The sequence below is a fragment of the Felis catus genome, chromosome C2 (genome assembly GCF_018350175.1).
Source record: "Felis catus isolate Fca126 chromosome C2, F.catus_Fca126_mat1.0, whole genome shotgun sequence".
Lineage (NCBI taxonomy): Eukaryota > Metazoa > Chordata > Mammalia > Carnivora > Felidae > Felis > Felis catus.
The window spans coordinates 49,152,892-49,178,303 of NC_058376.1; the positions used below are offsets into that span (position 1 = coordinate 49,152,892).

Below are 25,412 nucleotides of genomic sequence, written 5' to 3' on the forward strand. Positions count from 1 at the left end.
CATTAATTTTGGTCCTGCCTGAGTGGTCTTTTTTCCTCAACTCACTTTTCTAATTTCTCTACAACAAACTGGTATTGCTTTAGAAATTTTTTTTTTTAAGTTTATTTGTTTATTCTGAAAGAGAGAGTGAGCAATGGGAGGGGCAGAGACAGAGAATCCAGAGTAGGCTCTGCACTGTCAGCACAGAGCCCTATGCAGGGCTCAAACTCACAAACCATGAGACCATGACCTGAGCTGAAATCAATAGTCTGATGCTTAACTGACTGAGCCATCCAGGGGCCCCTTTAGAAATATTTTTCAAATACTTTAAAGTCAAAATGTATCAGTGTCTTGTACCTATACCCATCACAGCCCTAATTCTTTGAGTAATTTATTTCCCTAGCTACCTTGAGAGAAAAAGCAGTAATATAAACTACTAACAAGAATTTAATATGCTGGGGCACCTGCATGGCGCAGTTGGTTAAGTATATGACTACAGCTCAGGTCATTATCTTGCCGTTGGTGGGTTCGAGCCCCATGTCGGACTCTGTGCTGACAGCTGAGTCTGGAGCCTGCTTCAGATTCTGTGTCTCCCCCTCTCTCTCTCTCTGCCCATCTTCTGCTTGCACTCTCTCCCTCTCGAAAATAAATAAATATAAAAAAATTTTTTTTTACGAATTTAATATACTGGGGCACCTGGGTGGCTCAGTCGGTTAAGCGCCGACTTCAGCTCAGGTCATTATCTCATCGTTCGTGAGTTCGAGCCCCGCATCAGGCTCTGTGCTGACAGCTCAGAGCCTGGAGCCTGCTTTGGATTCTGTGTCTCCCTCTCTCTCTGCTCCTTCCCCACTCGTGCTCTTTCTCCATCTCTCAAAAATAAATAAACACTAAAAAAAATTTTTTTTTAAAAAGTAGCAGTACTGAGGGGGACCTGGGTTATTCAATCATTTAAGCATCTGACTCTTGACTTCAGCTCAGGTCATGATCTCACAGATTCAAGCGTGCTAGGTTCTCTCTTCCTCCCTCTCTGCCCCTCTTCCCCCTCAAAATAAATAAACTTAAAAAAAAAAAAAAGCAGCATGTCCAAAGGGCACAGAAGCCAAACTAAAAGATCTGCCAATACCAAAGCTAGAACATTTGAGCAACAAAACCAATAATGCTACAATAAATTATAACCCATAGAATAAAATACCTATGAATCCATATTGATAAAAATAAATAACTGAATAAATAAATAAGGAGGGAAGAGGGGCAGGTCTCCCTTACAGAAGAACTTCAATTAATAAATATGAAGGGAATGAGGGAAATAGAAAATCACCAATAGACTATTGTATACACAATCGCTGCAGGCAAGATCCACCACTAGGTGGCTAAACAGTGAGCGAAAGTTTAAGAAACAGTGTATTTGCAGTACAGATTCAAAGTAGCTCTCCCAAGATACCTATTACAAAGTGAAGGTGTAACCAGATAGAAGCCATCTTAAGCAGGCAGTCAGGACTGACATAACCAGTAACGGTTACACTGATAGGATACACTGAGAAGGGCACATCACACATTCTTTCCAAAACACCATAACTTTAATCTAATTATAAGAAACCAGAGACAAACCCAAATTGAGAGATATTCAACAAAATACTGAGAAAATCACAGTACTCTTTTAAAATGTCATGACCATGAAGGAATAAAGACTGAAGAACTGTCACAGAATGAAGGAAATCAAGGAGACATGACACCTAAATGCAACGTGGGATCCTGGAACAGAAAAATGACATTAGTGTGAAAAACAAAAGAAAACAAAACAAAACTGGGGCACCTGGCTGGCTCAGTCGGTGGCGCATGCGACTCTTAATTTCAGGGTTTTGAGTTCAAACCCCACATTGAGTGCAGAGATTACTTTAAAATAAGATTTTTTTTTAATGTTTATTTATTATCGAGAGAGACAGAGACAGAGTGTGAGTGGGGGAGGGGCAGAGAGAGATGGGGACACAGAATCCAAAGCAGGCTTCAGGCTCCGAGCTGTCAGCACAGAGCCTGATACAGGGCTTAAATTCGTGAACCATGAGATCATGACCTGAGCCAACATCGGATGCTTAACCGACTGAGACACCCAGGCCCCCCCAAAACAAAATCTTTAAAAAACCTTAAGAAATCCAAATGTCTGTAGCTTAAAGTATTAATTTCTTAATTGTGGTCATTGCACTGTGGTTATGTAAGATATTAACACTAAGGGAAGCTGAGTGAAGGGGAGATGCAAACGCTGTACTATTTCTGTAAATTTTCTATAAATCTAAAGGTAGTGGAAAATAAAAAGTTAAAAAAAATAGTGCAGTTCATCTAAAAATAAACAAACGTATTTACTCAATACTATGAACTTCTAATGGTGGACTTTCAGATTCAACTGCATGAAGCAACAGCCTAAAACAGAGCATTTCACTTCACTGGAGGTATTAAACACAGAAGCAGCAGTAGTCAATACAGAGGTATTTAAAACTGGGAATGGTAGCAATGTGAGAATTTCTTTTTATCCCCCTCATTTACGCCACTGAAGCCAAATCCAGAATTTTGAGTGCAGAAACCACACCCTACAAATGTGAAGTAAGCCAAGGCAGAAGAGTACCTAAAGCCATACTTTCTGTTTGGTCTTGTGGTCTGTGTGCTCTTGATTCTCTCTCAAAGCCCTCTTTATGGTTTCTTCTCCCTCTTTGTTCCATGAAATGTACCAAATTAAAGTTCTCTCTATCAAATTAAAAGTCCTCTCTGCATAATTTGGAATGCTTCAGTAAAAGGTGTCTAATAAATTATTACAATGTATATCAGGATACTACTGTGTTTAAGTCACAAAATGCTAGGGGCGCCTGGGTGGCTCCGTTAAGCATCAGACTTCGGCTGAGGCTGTGATCTCACAGGCTAGAGCCCTCCATCAGGCTTTGCACTGACAGTGCAGAGCCTGCTTGGAATTCTCTGTCTCTCCCTCTCTCTCTCCAGCCCTCCCCCACTTGCATTCTCTCTCTCTCTCTCTCTCTCTCTCTCTCTCTCTCTCTCAGAATAAACTTAAATAAATAAAATATCACAAAATTCTAGAGGAAAAAAGATCATTTTTCTAAAAACAAATTATATTTTTGAAATACTTTCTACATAGGTAGAAACTTCATTTTGCTTCTTTTGCTACTCTTGGCTTACATAAAAGAACTAAATTTTTTTTAAAGTTTCACAGGAAATATTTTAAATAGTAATTTTCAGCACATGACTTGAGCACAACTTTTGTATATCTACAGTATTAAAATGAATGAATGATAACTAATATATTCAGTTATCAAAGAAATGCTGGGTTATGTTTTATATAAAATCTAAAATAAGGTCTGGAAACTGTACTGATACATCTCACAATGATTTAAGTAAGTCACATCCCAGAAATTTTCTTGATTAACCCTTGAAATAATTAGGATATACCATTCCCTATAAAACACTGATTAAGTTTTTATAATATTTTCTTTAAATTTTTGTTTAAAAAATAAACAGCAAAATACTTTCAATATTAGTAACTCTGAAGATAATGAACAGATTAAAAGCAAAACTAATGCATACCTTATGTAACTCAGAAGATGAAGACTTTTTCCTTTTTCCTTCTGTGACAATTTCTACAAAGACATGGTAAAAATTATCATTTAATATCTAAATGAAATACACAATGTAATAAAATAAATCCTCTCATAGCTATCCTTTGTTTTAAATTAACCTGTTAGAATTTGAATTTACATTGGTACATTTTACAGAATCTAATGGACTAAACATAAAGGTCAAAAAATAATCTGAAGAGCAGCAAGTTCTCACAAAATGTCTTCATTAAATAATATATATGATGACAATAGAAAAAAGAAGAAAACTTGGCTCTAAGAACTAAATAAAATATTACCCAGCAAAAGTCCAATAGGTGTTCAACAAATGTTGGTTGAACCATATGACCAGATAGATTTTTGTAATTGGGAAGCGGGGGAATGAAGCAAAAGGTGACAGGTACATTGGGAATATTCTACAAAAACATTTTCAGGGGCATCTGGGTGGTTCTGTCAGTTAAGTTCCGACTCTTGATTTTGACACAGTTCTTGAGATTGAGCCCCGCATCAGGCTCTACACAGACAGTGTGGAGGCTGCGTGGGATTCTCTCTCAAAATAAACTTAAAAAAAAAAAATCTGCAAATGTGTTATTAGCTCCCTCTCCCTTTATAAAAGATATATTTTTGCCCCAAATTCTTGCTCTTAGACTTGTTAGCACTTCTGAAGAAAGTCACATAATAGTAACTGCAAATACTACTTACTACTATTACTACTACTAACTACAAAACTCACACTTGTTTTTCTTTTTTCTTTTAATGTTTATTCATTTTTGAGAGAAACACACACAGTGTGAACAGGGGAAGGGCAGAGAGAGAGGGAGACAGAAGTTGAAGCAGGCTCCAGGCTCTAAGCTAGGTGCACAGAGCCCCACATAGGGCTTGAACCCATGGCCTGCAAGATCATGACCTGAGCCCAAGTCAGCCACTTAACCTACTGAGCCACCCAGGCGCCCCAAAATTCACACTTGTTTTAACAAAGACTTTCAAAGTTAGTTAACAGTTCTTTTATTCATCCCTGACTACTTATTCCATTTTGAGCTCCTATTACCACTTGAAAGTCCTTTTTGTTTTTTCAAAAGATGATCTTTCTTTGCGTCACTTAGAAGCCATGACTACAATATCATTAACTTCTCAAAATTTATTTGTATCTTTAACCATCTTCCCTCCTTTCTGCCCATCTCAAGAAACTCTCGATTCCAATCTCCCCCATTTCTTTTGAAACCTCACCCCATCAATTATCTCCTACTTAATATCTTTCTCTTTCCACTGACCCCTTTCCAGCTCCATACCAATCTGATTTAAGTGTCTTAGAGTCTTAAGGAAAAAAAATTCCTTTCTACCTAATGTCCTACTCCAACTTGTTCAGAAATCTCTTTTTTTTTCTTTTTCTTTCTTTTTTTTTTTTTTTTTTTTTTTTTTTTTTACATTTTGTTTTCCTTGTTTCATTCAGCCTCTTGAAATCTGGCTTCCGTCCTACTAAAATCAGTGGTAAAAGTAACCTCCTAATTGCCAAATTCAGCACTCTCACACTATTTTAACTCTGTAATTTACATTGCTTTTCACTTTCCTTGTTTCCTAATTTGCCCATCTGCCCACCAATGTCTCTTCCTCTTTACATTGAAATTAAATGTATGTGATTCAAGATGTTTTTCACTCTGTATGTTCTGTGGGTAATTCCATTCATGCCAATGGCTTCAGCTAACATCTATGCACATAATGTAGTTTTATCATGATTAATTGCAGATTCTGATTTTGACCTTCAAGTATCGTTCATTACACCTATAATGCAAAATATGCAGACAGCACCAGGGGCTACTAAAAAAATAAAGGCATATCATCATGGGACACTAGATCCTCAAGATAAAACGGGGGGGGGGGGGGGGGGGCGCGGGAGGAGAGAAGAGATTCACTTGTTTGAATAACAGTGCATGCTCAGCTACTCTTTTGCAGAGGCTCAGTGTACTATAGCATAACAAAGGCTCTAAAAATTCTGCAATAAATTAATTTTTCTTGTAACTACAACTCTCATACTTATTTGTCCACAGAAACTTCTTTTTTCCAAGTGAGACTCACCCATGCCCTGTGACAGCAAAAGAAGTTAAAATTATATATTTTGTAATCAGACCAGACTTTGAATCCTGGCTCTGCTTCTTACTTGCTATTGCTACCAGTTGCTTACCCTCTCTAAATCCAGTTGTCTCATCTGTATATCAGAAATAATAACCACTTCACAGGGCTTTTGAAAGAATTAAAGTCCCTAAAATTCTTAGTACACTGCTTAGTACCAAAGTACTCAACGTATGTACCCTTAACTTAAATGAAAGTGAACACAGATTCCTTGCATGTTGCCTGAAGCAATCCATTGAAAACCTAAAATTCACTTGAACTTTCCTGTTTGAAATCAAAGATTCATTTGAAATTGTTATCTATGACTCTAATTCATCTGTTATACTTTCGTTATTAAGCATTTCTAATGGTCATTCTCCCTTGAATGACCTGTGCATTATTTAATTATTATTTTACTCAGTTGTTAGTGGACCCGTCTCTGGCACCAGTAAATTTTTTATCTGTGTCCCATTTAATTTACTGCTTTTGACATTCTGTGAACTTGAAAATAAGATATTCATGCTCATTGGGGTTACAAATAATTTTAAAATATAGATACAACGTACTCTGAAGAAAAGCTAGAGAAGCTTCTCACAAGTAAACTTTAGCATACGGACTTTGTAATTTCTCGTCTCACTGCTCAAAGGTGTTTTGTGCTTAATTCCTGATTCATGGACACATTACAGAAAAGTAAGTTAATCAGAGCTTTTGTGATTCTTCTACTTATAAAATTTTTCTTTTAATTTTAAAATATGAATTCATTTAAAAACAATAAACTCATTGCATGCTAACATGGCTCAAGTATTATATGAAAAATAATTGTTTTAATGCTGAGAAGAATGGCCGTATTTTACTTATTTGCAAATCTCTTTCATGTCTAGCTTAATAAAAGACAACTGTTTCCCCCCCATCTGTTTCTGCATTCAATTTGTTGTGATACATGTCATGTAGCCTCTGGAAAACTCTACTGTACACATGTGGGAGAATAAGAGGAAAAGGTAAACAATGTCTTAGAATTGTTACAAAAACAATTTTGACCTCACAGACCCAGAAGGGTCTAAGGGAACCCAGAGGTCCCCAACACACCTTAAGAACCAGTGCCTAAAGTAGATTATAGCCATGCTGGAAACCATCCCACTCTTAGAGTTATCAGTTACATGAATCCATAAATACTTGTTTTGTGTTTAACTTAAACCAATTGCAAGTGAGTGCTACTTGCAACTAAAAGATATATCAGCAATACACTATGTAACCCTTCACAGTTTCTTCTTTAGGTGTATGTTTTAGGGAAACCTAGTGCAGTCTCACAGAGGAAACTTTGAAACTTCATTTTTTTTTTCCCTACTGCTATCTACATTCTACTTCTAACTAAATAGAATTCTTCCTATTTTATTAATCAAATTCCTCTCTTTGGGTACTTGGAAATTCTGATGACCACAAATGTCACTTCCGGTCATGAGTTCAAGTTAGCAACCACTCCTAATGAAATGGCAAATATATGCATACAAATATCACACAGAATCCAGAATCCCTTCAAACCAACTGATTAGTTTTATTTCTGATAATCTGTGGAGAAAATTAAACATACTTTAGAATCATTCTTAAAAATTAATATTCGTCTCTTAAAACCAGATGAATACTGGAAAACAGCTAGGTAATATTAGATTTGAAAATGGGTTTTATACAATAGCAATTATTTTTCAAAAAGGACAGCTCCAAAAAGAAAATCACCAGGAAAAAAAAAACAAAAAACAAAACTTCTCCAGAGGTATAGGTAACATAAACATCACTATCTTTTATGAAATAACAGCTGTGTTTTCAAATTTCACCTCCCACAGCTACTTGCATCATGTTAACTGTAATAAATAAGTGTGACAAGTGAAAGGAGATGGGATTTGCTGAAGGACAGGGTTAATATCTTGCTGCTCCCCCTCAAAAGAAATGTATTAAGATGAAATGCACTTATTGAAAAAAGGCTGTGCATCTTAAACTGAAGAATAATAATCCCTAAAGCTCTGTTAGAAAGCATGCAATTGGCAGCAGATAAACAATGCGCATTTTCCCAATGTGTAAATTTTACATGAAGGTCTTAGAAGAGGAAAAAAAGTATATTAAAATAAACACTGATCTATTGCAGGCCGGTACTTTCATATATGTAATGCACGTACTTTCGGAGGCAAAGAATATCCCTAGAAAACACACACACACACACACACACACACACACACACACACACACACACACACACACACACACACACACACACGGCTGCTTATGAAAAGGGAGTCAGGTTTTTAACTGCTTCAAGCAATGTCCCAGAAATCCTGTTCACTCCTCCTTTGCAAATAAGGCAGAAAAAGGTTTGAGACGCACTGCCATCAGAGACTCCTAATAAATCTGTAATTGCTAAGACTGTCTGTGCAAAAATAAACGGTACAGTAAGAAAGGAGACAATGAATTAACTGATTCATTGGGTGTTAGTTTGTGGACTGAGCTGTAAGCTTATTAAAAACAGAGTCCTCCCCCTCTCCTCCTCTAGTGCATCCACAGGACTTAACACGAGGAAATGAGGTACTCTTAGCAGATGAGATCTTTGACAAAAACTTGTTGACTACGAGGAGCTCTACCTCATGTCTTACAACTCCACTTTTGTGTTTCCAACATGTAGTACCCCGAGCTGAAGCCATAAAGCAATTTCAAAAACAAAAATACACGGCGAATAAAAACACAATGCAAGCACAACTTCAAATCCTTTGTTCGACTTTTTACTCACTTCTGGAAGAAGCAGCAGGAGGCTGGAAAAGAAAAAGGTTATTAAGAGGGCCTGTTCAAAAGAACGAAACGCGTCGCAGCGCTGATCTGAGCGATGGAAGTGTCAATTAAGAAGCCCCGCCTCTCCCCCTTTGCAGCCGCGGCTATACCTGCCCCGAGGTAAGGGGGTGAGAAGGAAGCCGAATCGAGAATCAAAGAAATAGAGAAAAAGTGGGGTCAGGGGCTGGAAGTGAAACTGGTACACTGGTGGAATTAGAAGAAGGCGTGGCAGCGGAGCGGCAAGCCAACCGGGAAGACTCCTGGGCCGACGAGACTCACGCAAGGTGTTCGGGGGACGAGGGAAAACCTGAAGGGGTGTTGGGGTTAAGAGCGGCCAGGGCTTTGATGACAGCTAGGACTCGGTCTCCGACTGGCAGAGGCGGGGGCGCCCCGGGAGTCTGCCATTGTGCGCGCCCCTCCGCTCGTACCCTCCCCGCCCCGCCCCTCCCCTCCCCTCCCCTCCCCGCGCGAACGGGAGCCCGAGCCCCCACGGGAGCTCGAGCCCGAGCCCTCTCCGGTCCGGGCCGCCGCACCCGTCGCCGCCTGTACCTCCCATTTGCCCAAGGTTGAAGAGAATATGCTCAGCCCTCCTCCGACCCGTTCTCACCGGATGAAGATCGGCGTCGCCCGGCCTTCCCCTTGTCCATCTTCTCTTCCTCCTGCTGGAGTCGCAGTTGCTGTCGCTGTCACCTCAAGACCCCTCAGGCTGGGGAAGAGAGGGGGAGGGGAGGGGGGGAAAAGGAAAGCCAGGAAAGTACGAACAGCGCTTGCGCAAGAGCCGTCGCCGGCCCTCAGACCGGAAATCAGCTGCCCCTCCCACCTCACCCGGAAATCACTTCCTGGGACTTGTTTTCTCTGCGGGTTGCCACCTCGAATGCCTATTTAGTGGTACTATTCTTATTATCTCTGAACCTATCGGAAAGTGAGGTTGCGTGCGTGGTTTTAGCCCGAGATCGTCTGCGGCTTTGTTTACTTTCAAGGCTGGGGTAGACTGAAAATTGAAAAAGGGGAAACTTTAGGAATGCCTGTAGTTTAATGACTCTCGCGAGGTGGCCCAGAAAAATGAAAATAAGAGGACTACTACACGGTCTCTCCTAGCTACTTGTCCTCAAGAGTGTCCTCAAACTCAGAAATAAAAAGACGGTATAGCCACCTGTTAGCCTAGACATTGGCTTAGCATTTGGAGTGGAAATGTATTTGGTCAGCTGAGGAAAAATGTCATAGTAATAAAGAGCATCTCTTTTTAAAATTCACACTCATCATTTTTAAAGGTCCAGAAAAAAAGGTAAACTAGAACTCAGTTTTTTTAAAACATAAAACGCTGAAATTATAGAAAGTGGATGGCTGTAAGCTGGAATTCGTTCAACTATTATTAAAGTACTCAAGAGACTAGCCCAGTCCTCAATGAACTCAGTCTATTTTTAGACTTATTTTTCTTTTTCAGTTCTTTCAAAGGGCTCATCAGTTTAGAAAATTGCCCTGTTTTATTGGCCACGATATACATATTAGTTTTTTAAATGTGTAAGATGTAATCAGAGTAAGTTAAACATAATTCAGCTCAAGCATGATTAGTCAGAGGCAAAACGATCTTAGAATGTTCCAAGCAGAAGGGATCTTGGAGCTACTTGAGCTTAACATCCCATCCCCTTTCCCCATTTGACCAAGGCCAATAAAGGGACTTACCTAACTGGCCCTAGAGCCCAGTCTCCTGCTTCTTGAGTCAAGCGTCCTTAATTACTGTATGATGTGTGCTGAGGTACAGGTAAGCCTCCAGGTGTTAAAGCCTATTTGGGCTCTTGGGCCCGGGGGAGTGTTTTACAGGGCAGGAATAGTTGAAAAGCAGGAATATTTCAGAGCTTGATGAGATTGAAATTCACGCAAGGGTTTCATTTAGAGGCCCTAGTTTATTTCTGTTTAGCAAAGCAAAACATTGTTTAAAGAAAAAAAATAGCTGAATTTTAAGTTTCTTCATAAATCAACGTTTTTCATTGAATAATTTAACTCCGGAATCAAACCAGCTTAATTCATTTGCCAATATTGTAGGAAACAAATTAACTGCAAAAGATGGAAATAGAGCTGAGAGATGGGAACATAAAAAAGGAAAGTGTAAGTAGGCCTTATCGATTTCCACCCAAATTAGCAGCTTCCATAAAAGTAAGTGGTTTTAAAGTTTAGCAGTAAGACATTAGCTTATAAGAAATGAAATTATAAGAAGTTAATTATTCAGTTTGCAAATGTGTCACTTAGACTTCTTGAAACAAATATACCATTCTGCTAATATACCGTGTAGCCAATTTGTCTCTTTGAATTGGAACTTGTTTCAAATAACGTTTGAAGATAAATGAACTTGAAGCTCAAGAATTTCAAATTTGCTTTTGGACCAGTATTTTTATTGTTAGAGCATTAATCTCTGTCTCATAGTTAACTGCATTGCAAACAACTAAAGGACTAAAAGTTCAGTTTCTACTTTTGAGAGACTCACTTAACCTCATTTTGCCTTTCATAAAAATAAGTGATGCTCAGGTGAGAGGTTTCTTATGTTAAAAATAAGAAAGACCAAAAAAAAAAAAAAAGTGATTGTCTTAGTATGTTTGGGGATAATGTCATTTTGCTTATGTACATTTAACTCACACTGTATAGAACCTTTCAAATTAAAATTGAGATTAGAAATTCGTCAGCCCAGTATTTTATAAGAGACGATGGACAGGTGTTATCTAATGGGTACGGCTCTTTATTGAGCATTAAAGGTGCATAAAAGTGATTACATTAAGTATTTTATTTTTGTTCTATGCATTGGGTTTGGTTTTAATAGTTTCAAGACAAAGAGACAGTATGAAATTGATCAACCCTTTATTTTACCCCTGGGTTAACAATTTCTTTGAAGAGAGCTTAATAAAATCTGCAAAAGGCCCTTTCTCATCACAAGTGAATTAACTTTAAGTACAATATGAATGTAAAGAGGTTTAGATGGGCACTGTAGATATCTGGACTTCCTATTTTAAAAACTAAAAGAAACAATGTGGAATTTCTTACCATGGGCTCTAGGAAAGCCTACAGTTTGCAAAGATACATGGAGTTATGTTGCTATTCGCTCCATTTTCATTAGTAATTGACTTTTATCTTTAAAATACTGAGAATTCTTATGTGAAGCAAGTTTTTCTTCCACATATAAATGAAGTAATCTGTAATTCATGAAAAGATACATAAGATTGTTTAGTTTTAAAGGTATCTTTTTAAGTTAGTTTTAAAGATATCTTTTTTTTTTTTTTTAACAGTCAGCAACTGTAACTGCCCTGCAGTGGAACGGCCTGTTTCCACAAGTTATGAAAACCTGCAGTAACTCTAGGTATTTGAGGAGTAGATGGATAATCTGTTGTCCAAAAAGCTGTAGAAGGAATCTGTGCACAAATCTTTAACCTAAGATCCCTAAACTGTCATTTGGCCCTGGGCCAGCCAAGCCCAAGGTATCTTGTACACATACTGCTAACTTCTTTGAAGTGTCCTATCTTAAAATGTTACATTTATTTAGCATTTCTTTGCCTTAATACATTTGTTTCTTAGGCACATCTGTTTCTTAGGCACACGTAATGTATTAAGGCACATTTCTGTTGTTATTGAAGCACAGAAATGGGCCTTAATACATTAGTTTCAAGAGAAATTTTTCAATTTATATTATTGTTAGTAAAAACTGAGGCTTTAGGTAGTCTCATCTTCTTTAGCCTTTAACTTTTGGTACCCACTTGCCTCTGAATAATCCAAATCAAGAAACATGAAACGTAGGGTCTAGGACTGCACAAAGTCGGTAAATCCAAAAATCTAGTTTTCAGAATTATTTGGGAGCATCTTAAACTACCTACTCCAGGTCCCACCTCAGACCTTTTAAATCAGAATCTCCTACAAGTGGGGCCTGATAATCTGTATGTTTAAAATTTATCCCAGGAAGACATATCAAGTATTTCTTTTTTTAAGTATAACACTGAACTATAATTTATAGCGCTGTATACTTAGGAGATAAAACCATAAAGAAATGCAAAGCACTGATTTCTATAAAAGTCCAGAGTGGTTACTTTAGGAGAGAGAGAGAAGCATTGGAAGGCCCTTTAGGGATGGCTGGCAAAACTAACCATCAGTTGTTATGAGATGTTTCTCTTTATAATAGTTGACTAAACTTTTTTTTCTTTAACTTTTCTAGAAACTTCTGTCGCATACTCAAATTTGAGAAACCCAAGATTTGGTGACATCTAACATTTTTTCTTTCTATTTCTAATATTCTATTTCTATTCTATTCTATTTTTCTTTCTATTTCTAATAGCCTATTTCTGTGTCTTTACCTCAGCTACATTAAATTCAGCCACTTTAGTCTTTCCTGGGGAGAGGTAGGTAGGGAGAAGGAATCCTAGGAGGAAGGGATTTAGTTTGCTTTTTTTGAACCTTTCACATATGTTATTTCATTAGCTTTATCATTTTCTAGTTTTTTTTCTGTAATTTACTAAATAAGATTGTCTACAAGCATAATTTTAGTAAAAAACTTCATTTTTGCATTCTGTGTTGAGAATAATCTGCTTTTGTATGAAAATAGTAATTATTTTCTTAAGACATGTTTTCTAGGATTCTTTATTTTGTTTTTCTGAATAAATAAAATTGTGGTCATTGTAATAAAAAGCATTTAGATATTCTTAAATTTTCTGAGTGAAGCATCCTTCACTCTGTGCTTCCTAATGGCATAGGATATACAAAAGACCTCCAAAGTATACCAAAGGACTATAATCACTATAATAAGGTATTATTGAGTAACCAGGGTTTTAGATGCTAACTTCTCAGGTTGTAAAATTTTATTTTCATAAAAGCTTACTGTTCATCTGTGAAGAATGTAAAATACTGCTTAGTCAAGCCAATTGATGATCCTGGAGAGAAAAGGAGCTCCTTAAAATCAAGCTAATTAAAATTATGTGCATCTGTGATTCTATTGCCCCAACTACTCACTTGTCAAATTCCTAGCAAGTAGAATGGTTTGCTGGGGGCTGGGGCATTGGGGAAATGAGTAGTTATCCCTTAATGGTTACAAAGTTAGATTTTGGCAAGATGAAAAACGTTCTATGGATAGATAGCAGTAACGGTGGCACAACAATGTGAATCTATTTAATGTCACTGAACTGTACAACTAAAAATGGCTAAAATAGTAAATTTTAGTATATTATACTACAATTTTTAAAATAAATAATTAGAGGGGTGCCTGGGTGGCTCATTCAGTTGAGCGTCCAACTTCAGCTCAGGTCATGATCTCGCAGTTCATGAGTTCGAGCCCCTATTGGGCTCTGTGCTGACAGCTCAGAGCCTGGAGCCTGCTTTGGATTCTGTGTCTCCCTCTCTCTGCCCCTTTCCCACTCACTCTCTGTCTCTTTTTCTCAAAAAATGAATAAACGTTAAAAAAAATTTTAAATAAATAATTAGAAACAATAGCCATCCCTAAAACAAAAAATAACAGCTGTGTCAATCACCTAATCCAGGTTACTAGAAGAACCTAATTTGAAATTCTCATTAATAATTATTACTTTTTAAATTTTTCTTATATTTATTTTTGAGAGAGAGTACGAAGGGGGAGGGGCAGAGAGAGAGAGAGAGAGAGAGAGAGAGAGAGAGAGAGAGAGACACGCAGAATCCAAAGCAGGCTCCAGGCTCCATGCTGTCAGCGCAGAGCCCAACAGGAGGCTCCAAACTCATGTAGCATAAGATCATGACCTGAGCCAAAATCAGACGCTTAATCAACTGAGCCACCCAGGCACCCCTAATATTCTAATTAATGATTATATACTATTCTCCATTATTCCATTCAATGTAAAATGACTGGGCTACTTGATGTAAGACACTAAGTGTCTAACAAATACCTTCACTAAATTTTTGGAAGATGAATGAAATAAGTTAAATATTATGCATTTACAAGGTCACCGGTAAAAATGAATCTTCTCTCGGTCTCCTAGAGCTGCCTGAGTTACTTTGGGTATGTCATTTTACTTTGAAAATCCTTACTTCTCTATAAAAAACACATTAACAATGAATATCAATAACATGCTTTGCAGCTCTAATAATCTAATTATCTAATAATAATCTAATAATCTTATTATTGATCTTGATTTGTAAAAGAAAAAAACAAATGCATAGGATATTCTCTAAGAATGATTAATAAATTGACATTTATTAACTTTAAAATTATACAAGAAGCCTCTATAATTTTTAGAGAGGTTTGTGTGCATCTTTCTCCTGTATATGCAGCTAGAGGTCTTTTGCTCTTTACTAACTTACGCCCTTAGCAAAAATTGTAAATTTCTAACAATAATATTTAAGTGCTTAGTATGTACCGGGCATTATTCCAAGAACTAGAGATACAGTAGTGAACAAAACAAAGTCTTTGTCCCTGTTCTCATGGAACTTACATTCTAATGGGTTGGCGGGGGAAGGGGGTGCAGAAAATAAGCAAGTATATGTCAGCTGGTAGGAAATAAGTGCTTTAAAAAAAGGGAGGTAGAGGGAGGAAAGTGAAGGGAAAGGAAGGAAAGAGAAGGGAAGGAGCTAAGCATAGATAGGAGAATGAGGAAGAATTAGAATTTCCCTTTCAGATAGAATGCTCACATCTCTGATCAGATAACAAGTGGACAGAAATGTGAAGGAAATGAAATATCTACAGGAAGAGTGTTCCAAGCTGTGGGCATAGTGAGGGGGAATGCCCTAAACAGGAGCTTGCTTCACAGTTGGAGGCAAAAAGGCCAGGTGTGGCTAGAGTGAAGTAAGCAAGAGCATAGTGGGAAATGACACCTGAGAAAGAGCTAAGAGCCAGATCATGCAGCTAGATGAGTAGGCAAGTAAGGCAATGAATGACATTGAAGAGCTTAGGGCCATGTGGGACCTTGCAGGCAGTGATAAGGACCTAATCTTTTATTCTGAGAGGGGAAACCATTGAGAATTTTGAACAGGTGTGTGAGATCCAATTTAGAGGTTTTGAAAAGATCACTCTAGCTGCTATGTGGAAAACAGACTGCATGATGATAAGAGCTTATGCAAAGAGATTATATAGGAGACTTGATAATGTTACTTGATAAAGTTATTGTTGAGTTGAACTAGGGTGATAGAGGTGGAAGGGTGATAAGTGATTAGATTACAGGTGTATTTCAAATAACAGAGCCTAGGGATGCCTGGGTGGCTCAGTCTGTTGAGCTTCACATGTGACTCTTGATTTTGGCTCAGGGCATGAACTCACATTCCTGAGATGGAGCCTGCTTGGGATTCTCTCTCTCTCTCTCTCTCTCTCTCTCTCTCTCTCTCTCTCTCTCTCTCAATCTCTCTCTCTCTCTCTCTCTCTCTCCCTCTCCCCTCCCCTGCACACACATGCACTCTCTCAAAAAATAAAAAATTAAAATACATTAAAAAAAATAGAGCCTAAAGATTTGCTGATTGATTGGATTGAGTGTAAAAGAGAGAAGGAACATTTTTTTTTCTTCTTCCTTTTTTTTTTATTTTAAATATGAAATTTATTGTCAAATTGGTTTCCATACAACACCCAGTGCTCATCCCAAAAGGTGCCCTCTTCAATACCCATCACCCACCCTCCTCTCCCTCCCACCCCCCATCAACCCTCAGTTTGTTCTCAGGAGAGAAGGAACATTTAAAGCATGAGCAACTGAAAGAATAAAGTTGCCATGTACTAAGATAGTAAAGAGTAGAGAGAGTAGATTGAAGTAGGTATTTTGGGCATGTTAAGCTTGAGATGGCTATTTGACATCTAAGTCAATATACCTAGTAGACAATTAGATATAAATTTAGGGGAGAGTTTCAGGTTGGAGGATATTAACCAAGCAAAATGTGCTAGAAATCATCTAGCTTTTCATTCTGGAAGATACTCTCTACCTTGCTCCTGTTCACCCCATCACCACCTATCCTTTATATATCTATGTGCCATTTTGTTTTTCCAGTTTGTAAACTCTCATTCTTCAGCCCTGAGAAGTGTCTCAAACAACTAAGTATACAAACACTGAACAAAAGTGGAAAAGATCATTAAATGTTGTGCTATGTGCTATTAGAAAATACTGATTAAGGGGCACCTGGGTGGCTCAGTCAGTTAGGTGTCAGACTTTGGCTCAGGTCATGATATCATGGTTAACGAGTTCAAGCCCCACATTGGGCTCTGTGCTGATAGCTCAAGGCCTGGAGACTGCTTCGGATTCTATGTCTCTCTGCTCCTCCCCACTTGCACTCTGTCTTTCTCTCAAGAATAAATAAACATTAAAAAAATTTTTAAAAATACTGATTAAAAAAGAATGAAAATACTGATTTTGTTTATTTTACTTTCTGATTAAAAAAGAGTTAAATAGCTAACAAAATTCTTTGCTTAGTTCTTTGAGGTTTTTTTTTTAAGAAGAAGAAATTGATGTGTTTTTTAAAAATTTTTTTAATGTTTTTATTTATTTTTGAGACACAGAGAGACAGAGCATGAGCAGGGGAGAGGCAGAGAGAGAGGGAGACACAGAGTCCGAAGCAGGTTTCAATCTCTGAGCTGTCAGCACAGAGCCTGATTCAGGGCTCGAACTCACTGACTGTGCGATCATGACCTGAGCCGAAGTCGGACACCCAACCAACTGAGCCACCCAGGCGCCCCAGTTCTTTGAGCTTTAAATATACTGTATCTCAGTAGAGGAAAAGGCAATTTTCAGACCAACTTCTGAATAAACAGTATTTTTTAAATTTTATTTATTTAAGTAATCTCTACCCCTAACATGGGGCTCTACCTCATGACCCCAATATCAACAGTCACATATTCTTCCTACTGAACCAGCCAGGCACCCCTAAACAGGGTATTTTAGATCTGAGAGACTATTGGTTTTCTGTGCAAACCTGGTCATCCATGCCAATTTATAAAATAGAACTTTCTTTTTAAAGAGCAATTTGGCAATGTCTGGTGAAGTGAAAGATGCTGATATAACCTAGAAATTCCACCTTCAAGTATATTGCCTAGGGAAATTTTTGATATGTGCACAAAAATATAGCTATAAAAATACCCATTTCAGTTTTGTATATAATAGTAGAAAATTAGAGCAATCTAAATGTTCTTCCACAGGAAAATGGTTAAACTATGGCATATTCAAGAAATGGAACACCAAAAACAAAATGAATGATGTAGAAATACATTTATTAATATGGATAAATATCACAATGTTAAGTGAATAAGGAAGGTTGGAAAGAGATATATATGGTTTTTTATTTCACATTTCTCAAAAATGAATATCATCCTGTCTAATTTCACAGAACCTTCCATGCGTGAGACACTATGTAGTATGGTTTTTGCCTACATTAGTTAATTCCACACAACAACCTTGTGAAATAATGTTATCCCTATTTTGCATTTATTCTCTCAAAAAAAATTTATATAATATGTGCCAGAGGGCATTCTAAACACTGAAGCTATAGTAGTTAAATAAAATTCCTGTTCTCCTATAGCTTTCATTCTAGTGAGGGAAGACGTAAAGTTGAAAAATATACAAGCAATTATGTATTAAGTGGTAATGTAGACTATGAAGAAAAATAAAGCAGAATAGCAAGATAGAGAGTAATAAGGATCACTATTAAATAGCATAAAGTAAAACTCAGAAGATGAAGAAACTCATAGAAGGTAAGAACCTGCTGAAAGTCACTCGAACTGAAAATTTGGAGCTAGGGTTTAAACTTAAATCAATCTAATTCGATAGACTTCTCTCTATATATATATTTATTTATTTATTTAAATTCTAGTTAGTTAACATATAGTGTAATATTGGTTTCAGGAATAGAATTTAGAGATTCATCACTTACGTACAATACCCAGTGCTCATTACAGCAAGTGCCTCCATAATACCCATCACCCATTTTGCCCATTCCCCACCCACCTTCCCTCCAAGAGGTTTCTCCTTTTAATTTTTTTTAATGTTTTATTTATTCTTGAGAGAGAGCAACAGAGCACCAGCAGGGGAAGAGCAGAGCAAGAGAGGGACACAAAATCTGAACCAGGCTCCAGGCTCTGAGCTGTCAGCACAGAGCCCGACACAGGACTTGAACTCACAACCCATGAAGATCATGACCTGAGCCAAATTTGGATGCCCAGCCCAAAGGCTGAGCCACCCAGGCACCCCAAGGCTTCTCCTTTTAAAGGATAATTAGGTCTATCTGTCATTTACACTTTGGAAAGACATTAATTACATAATGGCCTCTGAGATCAGCAACACTAGAAGAAACAGTTTTTTTTTAACGTTTTATTCATTACTGAGAGAGACACACACACACAGAGCGTGAGCAGGGGAGGGGAAGACACAGGATCCGAAGCAGGCTCCAGGCTCCAAGCTGTCAGCACAGAGCCCGATGCGGGGCTTGAACTCACAAACCGCGATATCATGACCTGAGCCGAAGTTGGTCGCTCAACTAACTGAGTCACCCAGGCACCCCAGAAAACAGTTTTTTAATGGAACAGGAGGGAATAGAGAACAGTCTAGATACGTTGGGTGGTTTGGACAACCAAACACCTTCATAACATAGCCGTTACATATGGGAATCAGAGTAAGTGTCAGAAAGTGAGAAAAGAGTTAAGAAAATAAAGTAAGCAAGCACCATTTTAATTTTGCCATAAGCCTTGATAGTTTCATGAGTGTAATTAAAAATCATTTTCACTGCTACTTATTGAAAGTGAGTCATGGATTACCACTGTCAATGTTAAGAAATTAAGCAGAGAACATATTCATGTATTAGTTAAGAACATGAATTTTAGAGTCCAACAACCTCAGTACCCAATCGTGTATTTAATAATAATTTAATGAATAATCTTCAGGGCAAGCCACTTAACCTTTCAAAGTCTTTTCCTTTTAGGCTTTGTCCACAATAACTGTCTAAATTAACTTTTTAGTCAGCCACTTTTTTCTTCTCAGACATCTGAAATACCATATCTTCATTGTAAGATAAATTGATCATAACCTGTACTGCCTGGTTCGCATTTCACCCCCACTGCCATCCCCTGCCATTTATTTAACAGCAAAAATTATTGAATGCTGACTGTGGAAATAAAGCCAAACCAAATGAGAAAAGCAAAACCTATTTATTCTGTGCTAGCCATATCAATGTAGTCAACCACATCACTTGCATTTTGGCAGAGACTCAAAGGAAGGCAGAAAACTGGGAAAGCTTTATAGTGGAAAATAAGAAAGGCTCTTGGTATGTCCTGATTGGAGGCTGTTGGCCTGGGGAAGCTGCAGGTGGGCTAACTAAAAGCAGAATATCCTGTGTGATTGGTTAGGGATGCATATTTGGCTTTTTCTCATGGGTCCTAATTTGGAAGCAGGGATAAAAATTAGGAAAGCTGTCAGTTATTAGTCAAGTCCTGGCCATTTGTGGCCAGTTGTAACAGAGGTTATTGTTTAGCTTGCTGGATTGTCACTAGAGGTAGTAGTCTGACTTCGTACAAATCTGATTTATAGCAGGCTGGCTTCCTGGGCTATTTATTGTAGATAAGGGGTTGGCTTCTTGGGCAAGTTGCTATGGATTGTGGGTCAGTTCTGTCATTATGTATGGTCTGGCCATTTTCCCATACTTAATTATCCCTTACTACTTTGCATCATTCACAATTATTTTGAGTTAAAGTCCTTAACTCAGATTAAGTCCTTAACTCAGTCCTTAATTTAGATTAAAAGGGTAATGTATTAGTGAAGTACTTAATTTTAGAATGGTTTCCCACAGGAATAATTTAACAAGCGGATATTTTTAGTTTTTTCTACCACTGACAGATTATTGCTTTTTTATTTTCAGTGGTTACCAGTTACTCGGGAGCTGAGCTTCCAAAAATTTATTGAACAATCTGACTTACTAGAAGAACTTAAATATGACTTCAATGAAAAAGCTGAATTGAGACACACTGAGACACAAAGGCCTTTTGTTTTTAACTATTATAAAAATGTCTTTGAGAGGAACAGCAAGCGCTACCAGGCCCTTGGCTATTTGCTTGAACAATATATTTATGAGCTTTTGGAGAAAGTATGCAAATTACAAAAAGTATATATCCCACCAGAGGCTGATAAAGAACCAAGAAGCTTCTTTTTCATGAGTGAGAGAGCATTAACAAGTCATCGTTCTGTTCTTCTTGTTCTTCTTCAAGACCAAGGAGTCTTTAGAGCTGGTCAGTGGAGTCAGCAGGCAATAATACATCATGGTCTCCAACATGGAAGTCAGATACCATGTATTCAAATGGCATTGCAGGCACATTATGATGTAATTGTGCTAAACCCCAATGACAATTTCATCGACCTAAACATGGAAGAAGAGCAGAAAGGCCTTTTAACCCAAACTAAGGGGTCATCTTCCCTAAAAATGGTTCCAGCAGAGAACTTTTTATCTGTCCAGCAACCTCTCCAGTGCACCCCTAAAAGATGCAGCAACACTCCTGAAGAACACATGGCTTACATTTGGGATTACTTCATTTCAAAGACTGAAGGCAAGGATGTTGCCTTCATTGTACATGGTTACGGAGGCTTGGTTTTTATGGACTTACTTGTTCGTAAAAAGTGGGAAGTGATGAACAAAGTATATGCTGTTGCCTTTATTGACTCTGAACATCATGTAGGACACCAGCTGGGAAGTGATGTTCAGTTATTGGCCTGGATAAAGCACCACTGCCGTGAATGGGTGACAAGCCCTAAGCCTTTGGATAAACCTGCAGCTACTGTTTTAAAACAGGAGTTTCCTATGGTTTCTGCTGGTACAGAAAAACACAACTTAGCCCCTTCCTCTAGCCTTCAATCAATTTTTAAATACTTTAAAAAAGCTTTGAAAGCCAAAACAACTATTAATTTTTCTCGAGTGCCAATAGTAACTAGAAGCTCCACAAAAAGAAAGCAAATTGCTTAACTTACTTTTTTGTCACCTAAGATTTTTTTGTCCCACTGAAATGCTGCGAATGTAGATGCTAGAAGAAAAAGAATACTCTGCAGTATTATGTTATGAAAAGAATATACACAGTGTTATATTCTGGCTTGAGGTTTGATTTGTTACTTTTTTTGAAAAGTGAATATGTTCTTTTTTGTAGCCTATTGATGAGCTGGGCATCAGTCAACGCCATCATTAATATTTTACAGTATTAGTCAAGTTAGAGGATCTTTTGAAAACCTCTCTTATGTCTTAATAGAATGACACCAAAACTGCAGTTGATAGAAATTAAACACCAAGTCAGTCTTCAGTTTCTATGTTGTTAATGCCATACTAAAATTATAAGTGAACATAAAAATGATTATAAACTCCATTTTTGTATGTTTGTGTTCTGTTTGAATTTATTGTTCTTATGTTGAAGTTTACTTTAGGTGTTTACTCATACCTTCAGCTAATATTTGAGTGTCTACTATGTCCCCATCAATAGTACGTGTTGAGGACACCAGCAAACAAGACCAACGTTGCCTTTATCCATATGGAGTTCACAATGAACAACAAATTGAAAGTGTGAAGAGTGTTCAGAAATTCAAGGTGCCATGGAACATCTAGTATGAGAGCTAACAGCCTTGGGGTACAGGTAATACGTCTGTGAGAAAATGACACTTAGTTTGAAAGACAACAGCAGTTGGGAAAACAAATTCATAGGCAAAGGAATAGCATATGCAAAGGTCTTGAGGTGGGAGAAAATAGTCCAGTTAACTGAAGCTAAAAAATTATGGCAGAGCTGTGTTAAAGAAAAAATTATTCATGACATTTATTAAAGACATAAGGAAGACTTTAAGAGGGATTGCTGCAATGGGGGTTTTGAAGTTGGGGAGAGAGATCAGCCTCAACTTCTAATTCACCAAGGACAATTGAGGGGGCAATATTATAGCCAAAGTGTAGGGTGAGGATCAGTGAATGGAAAATTAACTAAGAGGAAAGAAACATCAGGCATAAGAGAGATTCTTACTAGACTGACTCAGCGTAATTCTTACTGAAGCCAGGCCAGGTTGATAACACATTGACAGTGGAGGATGAGGAATTTTATCAGATCTAGAGGATGATTAAGTGCCAAAAATGAGAAATTTTCACTGACAGCCAAATTCTTGCTAAAACTAGACTAAGTGACAACAACAACATCAACAACAACAACAACAAAAACTGGACTAAGTGGACCAAAGAGGGAGTCCAACATCAGAGCCTAGCTGAGAGGAGGGCTCAGAGGAGCCAGACTCAGATTTGGTCAAGGAGAGGTTTTGTCAGTAGTTAGAAAGTTAAGTTAACGAAATAAGCAGAGGCAGCTTGCTTAAGGCTGCAATGGCCATGGTTATGATTTTTGACTTTATTCTCATAACAGTAGAAAACACTGGATGGTTTTAGACAGGAGAATATTCTCAGATTTACATTTTATAAAGAATATCCTGGAGTGCCTGGGTGGCTCAGTTGGCTGAGCATCTGACTTCAGCTCAGGTCATGATCTCATGGTTTGTAGGTTGGAGCCCCATGTCGGGCTCTGTGCTGACAGCTCAGAGCCTAGAGCCTGCTTCGGATTCTGTGTCTCCCTCTCTCTTTCTGCCCTACCCACCCACTTCTGTGCTCGCTCTCTCTCCCTCTCTGTCAAAAATAAACATTAAAAATTAAAAAAAAAAGAATATCCTAATTACAGTTCAGAGAATAGATTAGAAGAAGCACAAGCTTGTAGGCTGGGAGACCAAATTAATTTTGGTAGTATTCTGAGAAATGCTTAATATTAATTCTTAACTACGAATACTAAAATAGTTAACACTAATACTTAAATACTAATATTTAATTACTTAATACTTATGCTAAATACTAATACTGTGATTCCTATGAACAAAATTTTATGATTGGAGGTTAGGAATAAGGAGAAGGAAATAAGAAGGAGGACTCCTGGATTTTTGGCTTGAGCAACTAGATGGATAGAAATACTATTTGTTGAAATAGGGACTACTGACAAAAAAAATTTATTTTGGCTGTTCCAGAAGTTTTTTTTTAAGTTTATTTATTTACTTAGAGAGAGGAGAGAGAGAGAGCACAAACAGGGGAGGGGCAGAGAGAGAGGGAGAGAGAGGATCCCAAGCAGGCTCTGTGCTATCAGTGCAGAGGTGGATGAAGGCTTGAGCCCATGAACTGTGAGATGATGACCTGAGCTGAAAACCAAGAGTCAGATGCTTAAATGACTGAACCACCCAGATGCCCCTGTTTCAGAAGTTTAAAAGAGAAAAAGGAGGGGGTTACAAATTATCTTTAGCTCTGTCCATAGATGGGTAAGAGAAGAACCCATACAAGACATGACATTTGAAGAATTAACTCTACCATATCTAATAGGACATGGAGATTTTTCTCTTCATTTTTTTTAATGTTCATTTTTGAGAGAGAGAGAGAGAGAAACATAGACTGAGCAGAGGAGGGGCAGAGAGAGAGGGAGACACAGAATCCAAAGCAGGCTCCAGGCTTTGAGCTGTCAGCACAGAGGCCAATGCAGAGCTTGAACCCACGAACCATGAGATCATGAGCTGAGCTGAAGTCAGATGCTTAGCCGACTAAGCCACCCAGGAGTCCCAACATACAGATTTTTCTGATACAGCTATTTCTAGTGTCTTTCTAATATTCCTATTCACAGTGTTTTTTTAACCCAGCATATACTATAATCCCTGTTATGTACTGAATGTTTGTGTCCCTCTGAAATTTATATGTTACAATCTTAATCCTCAATGTGATAGGTGTGGGTCCTTTGAAAGGTGATTAGGTCATGAAGGTGGAGTCCTTATGAATGGGATTAGTGCTCTTATGAAGGACACCCCAGAGAACTCCCTTCTGCTATGTGAGAACACAGCAAGAAAAGAGCCGTCTGTAAATCAGGACGTAGCCCTTAACCAGACATGGAATCTGCCAGTGCCTTGCTCTTGGCATTTCCTAGCCTCTAGAAAAGTGAGGAATAAACATTCATTTAAGCCTCCAAGTCTGTGATACTCTGTTATAGCAACCCAGACAGATTAAGACAAATCTTTATCAGAAAGACATATTTCAAATTTCATTTGCCATGTCTTAAGTGGCATAATGGGGGGAAAAAACACTGAGTTGTAAATCAGGATGTGCAGGTTTTAAATGAACCTTTGCTTAAGGAAAGGTTAGTGAAGGCTTTTAATGAAGGCTTGCTTAAACCAGTTACTCTCTCCCAGTCCTTACTTTCCAATTTGTAAATGAGGTGAGCTTTGAAGTCCTTTTTGACATAGTCTAACTAGAATGCATTTAATGCACTTAATATGAAAAGCACCAAAAAAGAAAAAAGTTTTTAAAAAAGTTTCCATGAAAGTTATTCTATCTTGCACTTAACTAACTTGGAGTTGATGTTTCTCATAACTCCCAATTTACTATTTAATCTGGTAGTCAGGTGTATTAGTTATCTATAGCTGCATAATAGATTAACCTCAAAATTTGGTGGCTTAAAACAAAAAATATTAGTTCACAGTTTCTCTTGTTCAGAAATTCAGAAGAAGTTTAGTGGGTAATTTTGGCTCAGTATTGCTTAGGAGCATACAGTCAAGATTGTCTGGAGTTGCAGTGATCTAAAACCTGACTGGCTGTTTGGCAGGAAGCCTTGGTTCCTCACCAGGTGGACCTTTTCCATAGGCTGCTTCTGCTAAAGAAAAAAATTATTCTGACACTTGTTAAAATGGTAAGGAAGACTTTATTCAAAACTGTTGCAACTAGGGATTTTGCTATAGGGAAGAGAGAATGAATTTAACTCTGAATACAGCAAAGATAGCTGGAAATTTGTAACCAAAGAGCAGAGTGAGAGTGTCAGTGACAGAAAACTACTAAGAGGAGACATCAGGATAAGGGGCTTATTACTAAAGGCAGGTCAAGGACTTAGACATCAAGAGTGGGGAATGAGGAACATGATCAGAT

At 37.8% G+C, this 25,412-nt stretch overlaps 2 protein-coding genes across 10 annotated transcripts in view; one reads left to right on the forward strand and one right to left on the reverse strand.

Annotated features, from left to right (window-relative positions):
* Positions 1-9,257, reverse strand: part of SENP7 (SUMO specific peptidase 7) — a 155,601-nt gene extending 146,344 nt beyond the window's left edge. For 5 of the 6 annotated variants that reach the window (XM_023260102.2, XM_023260100.2, XM_023260099.2 and 2 more), the window contains exons 1-2: positions 9,118-9,257; positions 3,565-3,617 (exon numbers count right to left, since the gene is read on the reverse strand). In XM_023260102.2, coding sequence (XP_023115870.2) covers positions 3,565-3,617; positions 9,118-9,157 — 93 coding nt within the window. In that variant the 5' untranslated portion in view covers positions 9,158-9,257. The remainder of the gene's footprint in view (positions 1-3,564; positions 3,618-9,117) is intronic. The other variant, XM_023260097.2, reaches the window with a different exon arrangement.
* Positions 9,258-9,294: 37 nt separating this feature from the next.
* On the forward strand, positions 9,295-21,810 carry LOC101099826 (putative protein FAM172B). Of its 4 annotated transcripts, none has more exons than XM_045036866.1 (3): positions 9,295-9,398; positions 10,554-10,616; positions 20,325-21,810. In XM_045036866.1, exons 2-3 carry the CDS (start codon positions 10,575-10,577, stop codon positions 21,417-21,419), a joined length of 1,137 nt encoding a protein of 378 aa, XP_044892801.1. In that variant the 5' UTR covers positions 9,295-9,398; positions 10,554-10,574; the 3' UTR covers positions 21,420-21,810. The 4 variants fall into 4 exon arrangements, with proteins under 4 accessions (XP_044892801.1, XP_044892800.1, XP_044892799.1 ...); XM_045036865.1 differs by having other exon boundaries at positions 9,364-9,795; XM_045036864.1 differs by having other exon boundaries at positions 9,364-10,616.
* The last annotated feature ends 3,602 nt before the right edge of the window (positions 21,811-25,412 follow it).

Bases quoted from the DNA above. Each gene is read 5' to 3' on its own strand.
- LOC101099826 (XM_045036866.1), top strand. From the start codon at position 10,575: ATGGAAATAGAGCTGAGAGATGGGAACATAAAAAAGGAAAGT. The intron at 10,617-20,324 runs GTAAGTAGGCCT...TTTTATTTTCAG, and splicing joins GGAACATAAAAAAGGAAAGT to TGGTTACCAGTTACTCGGGA.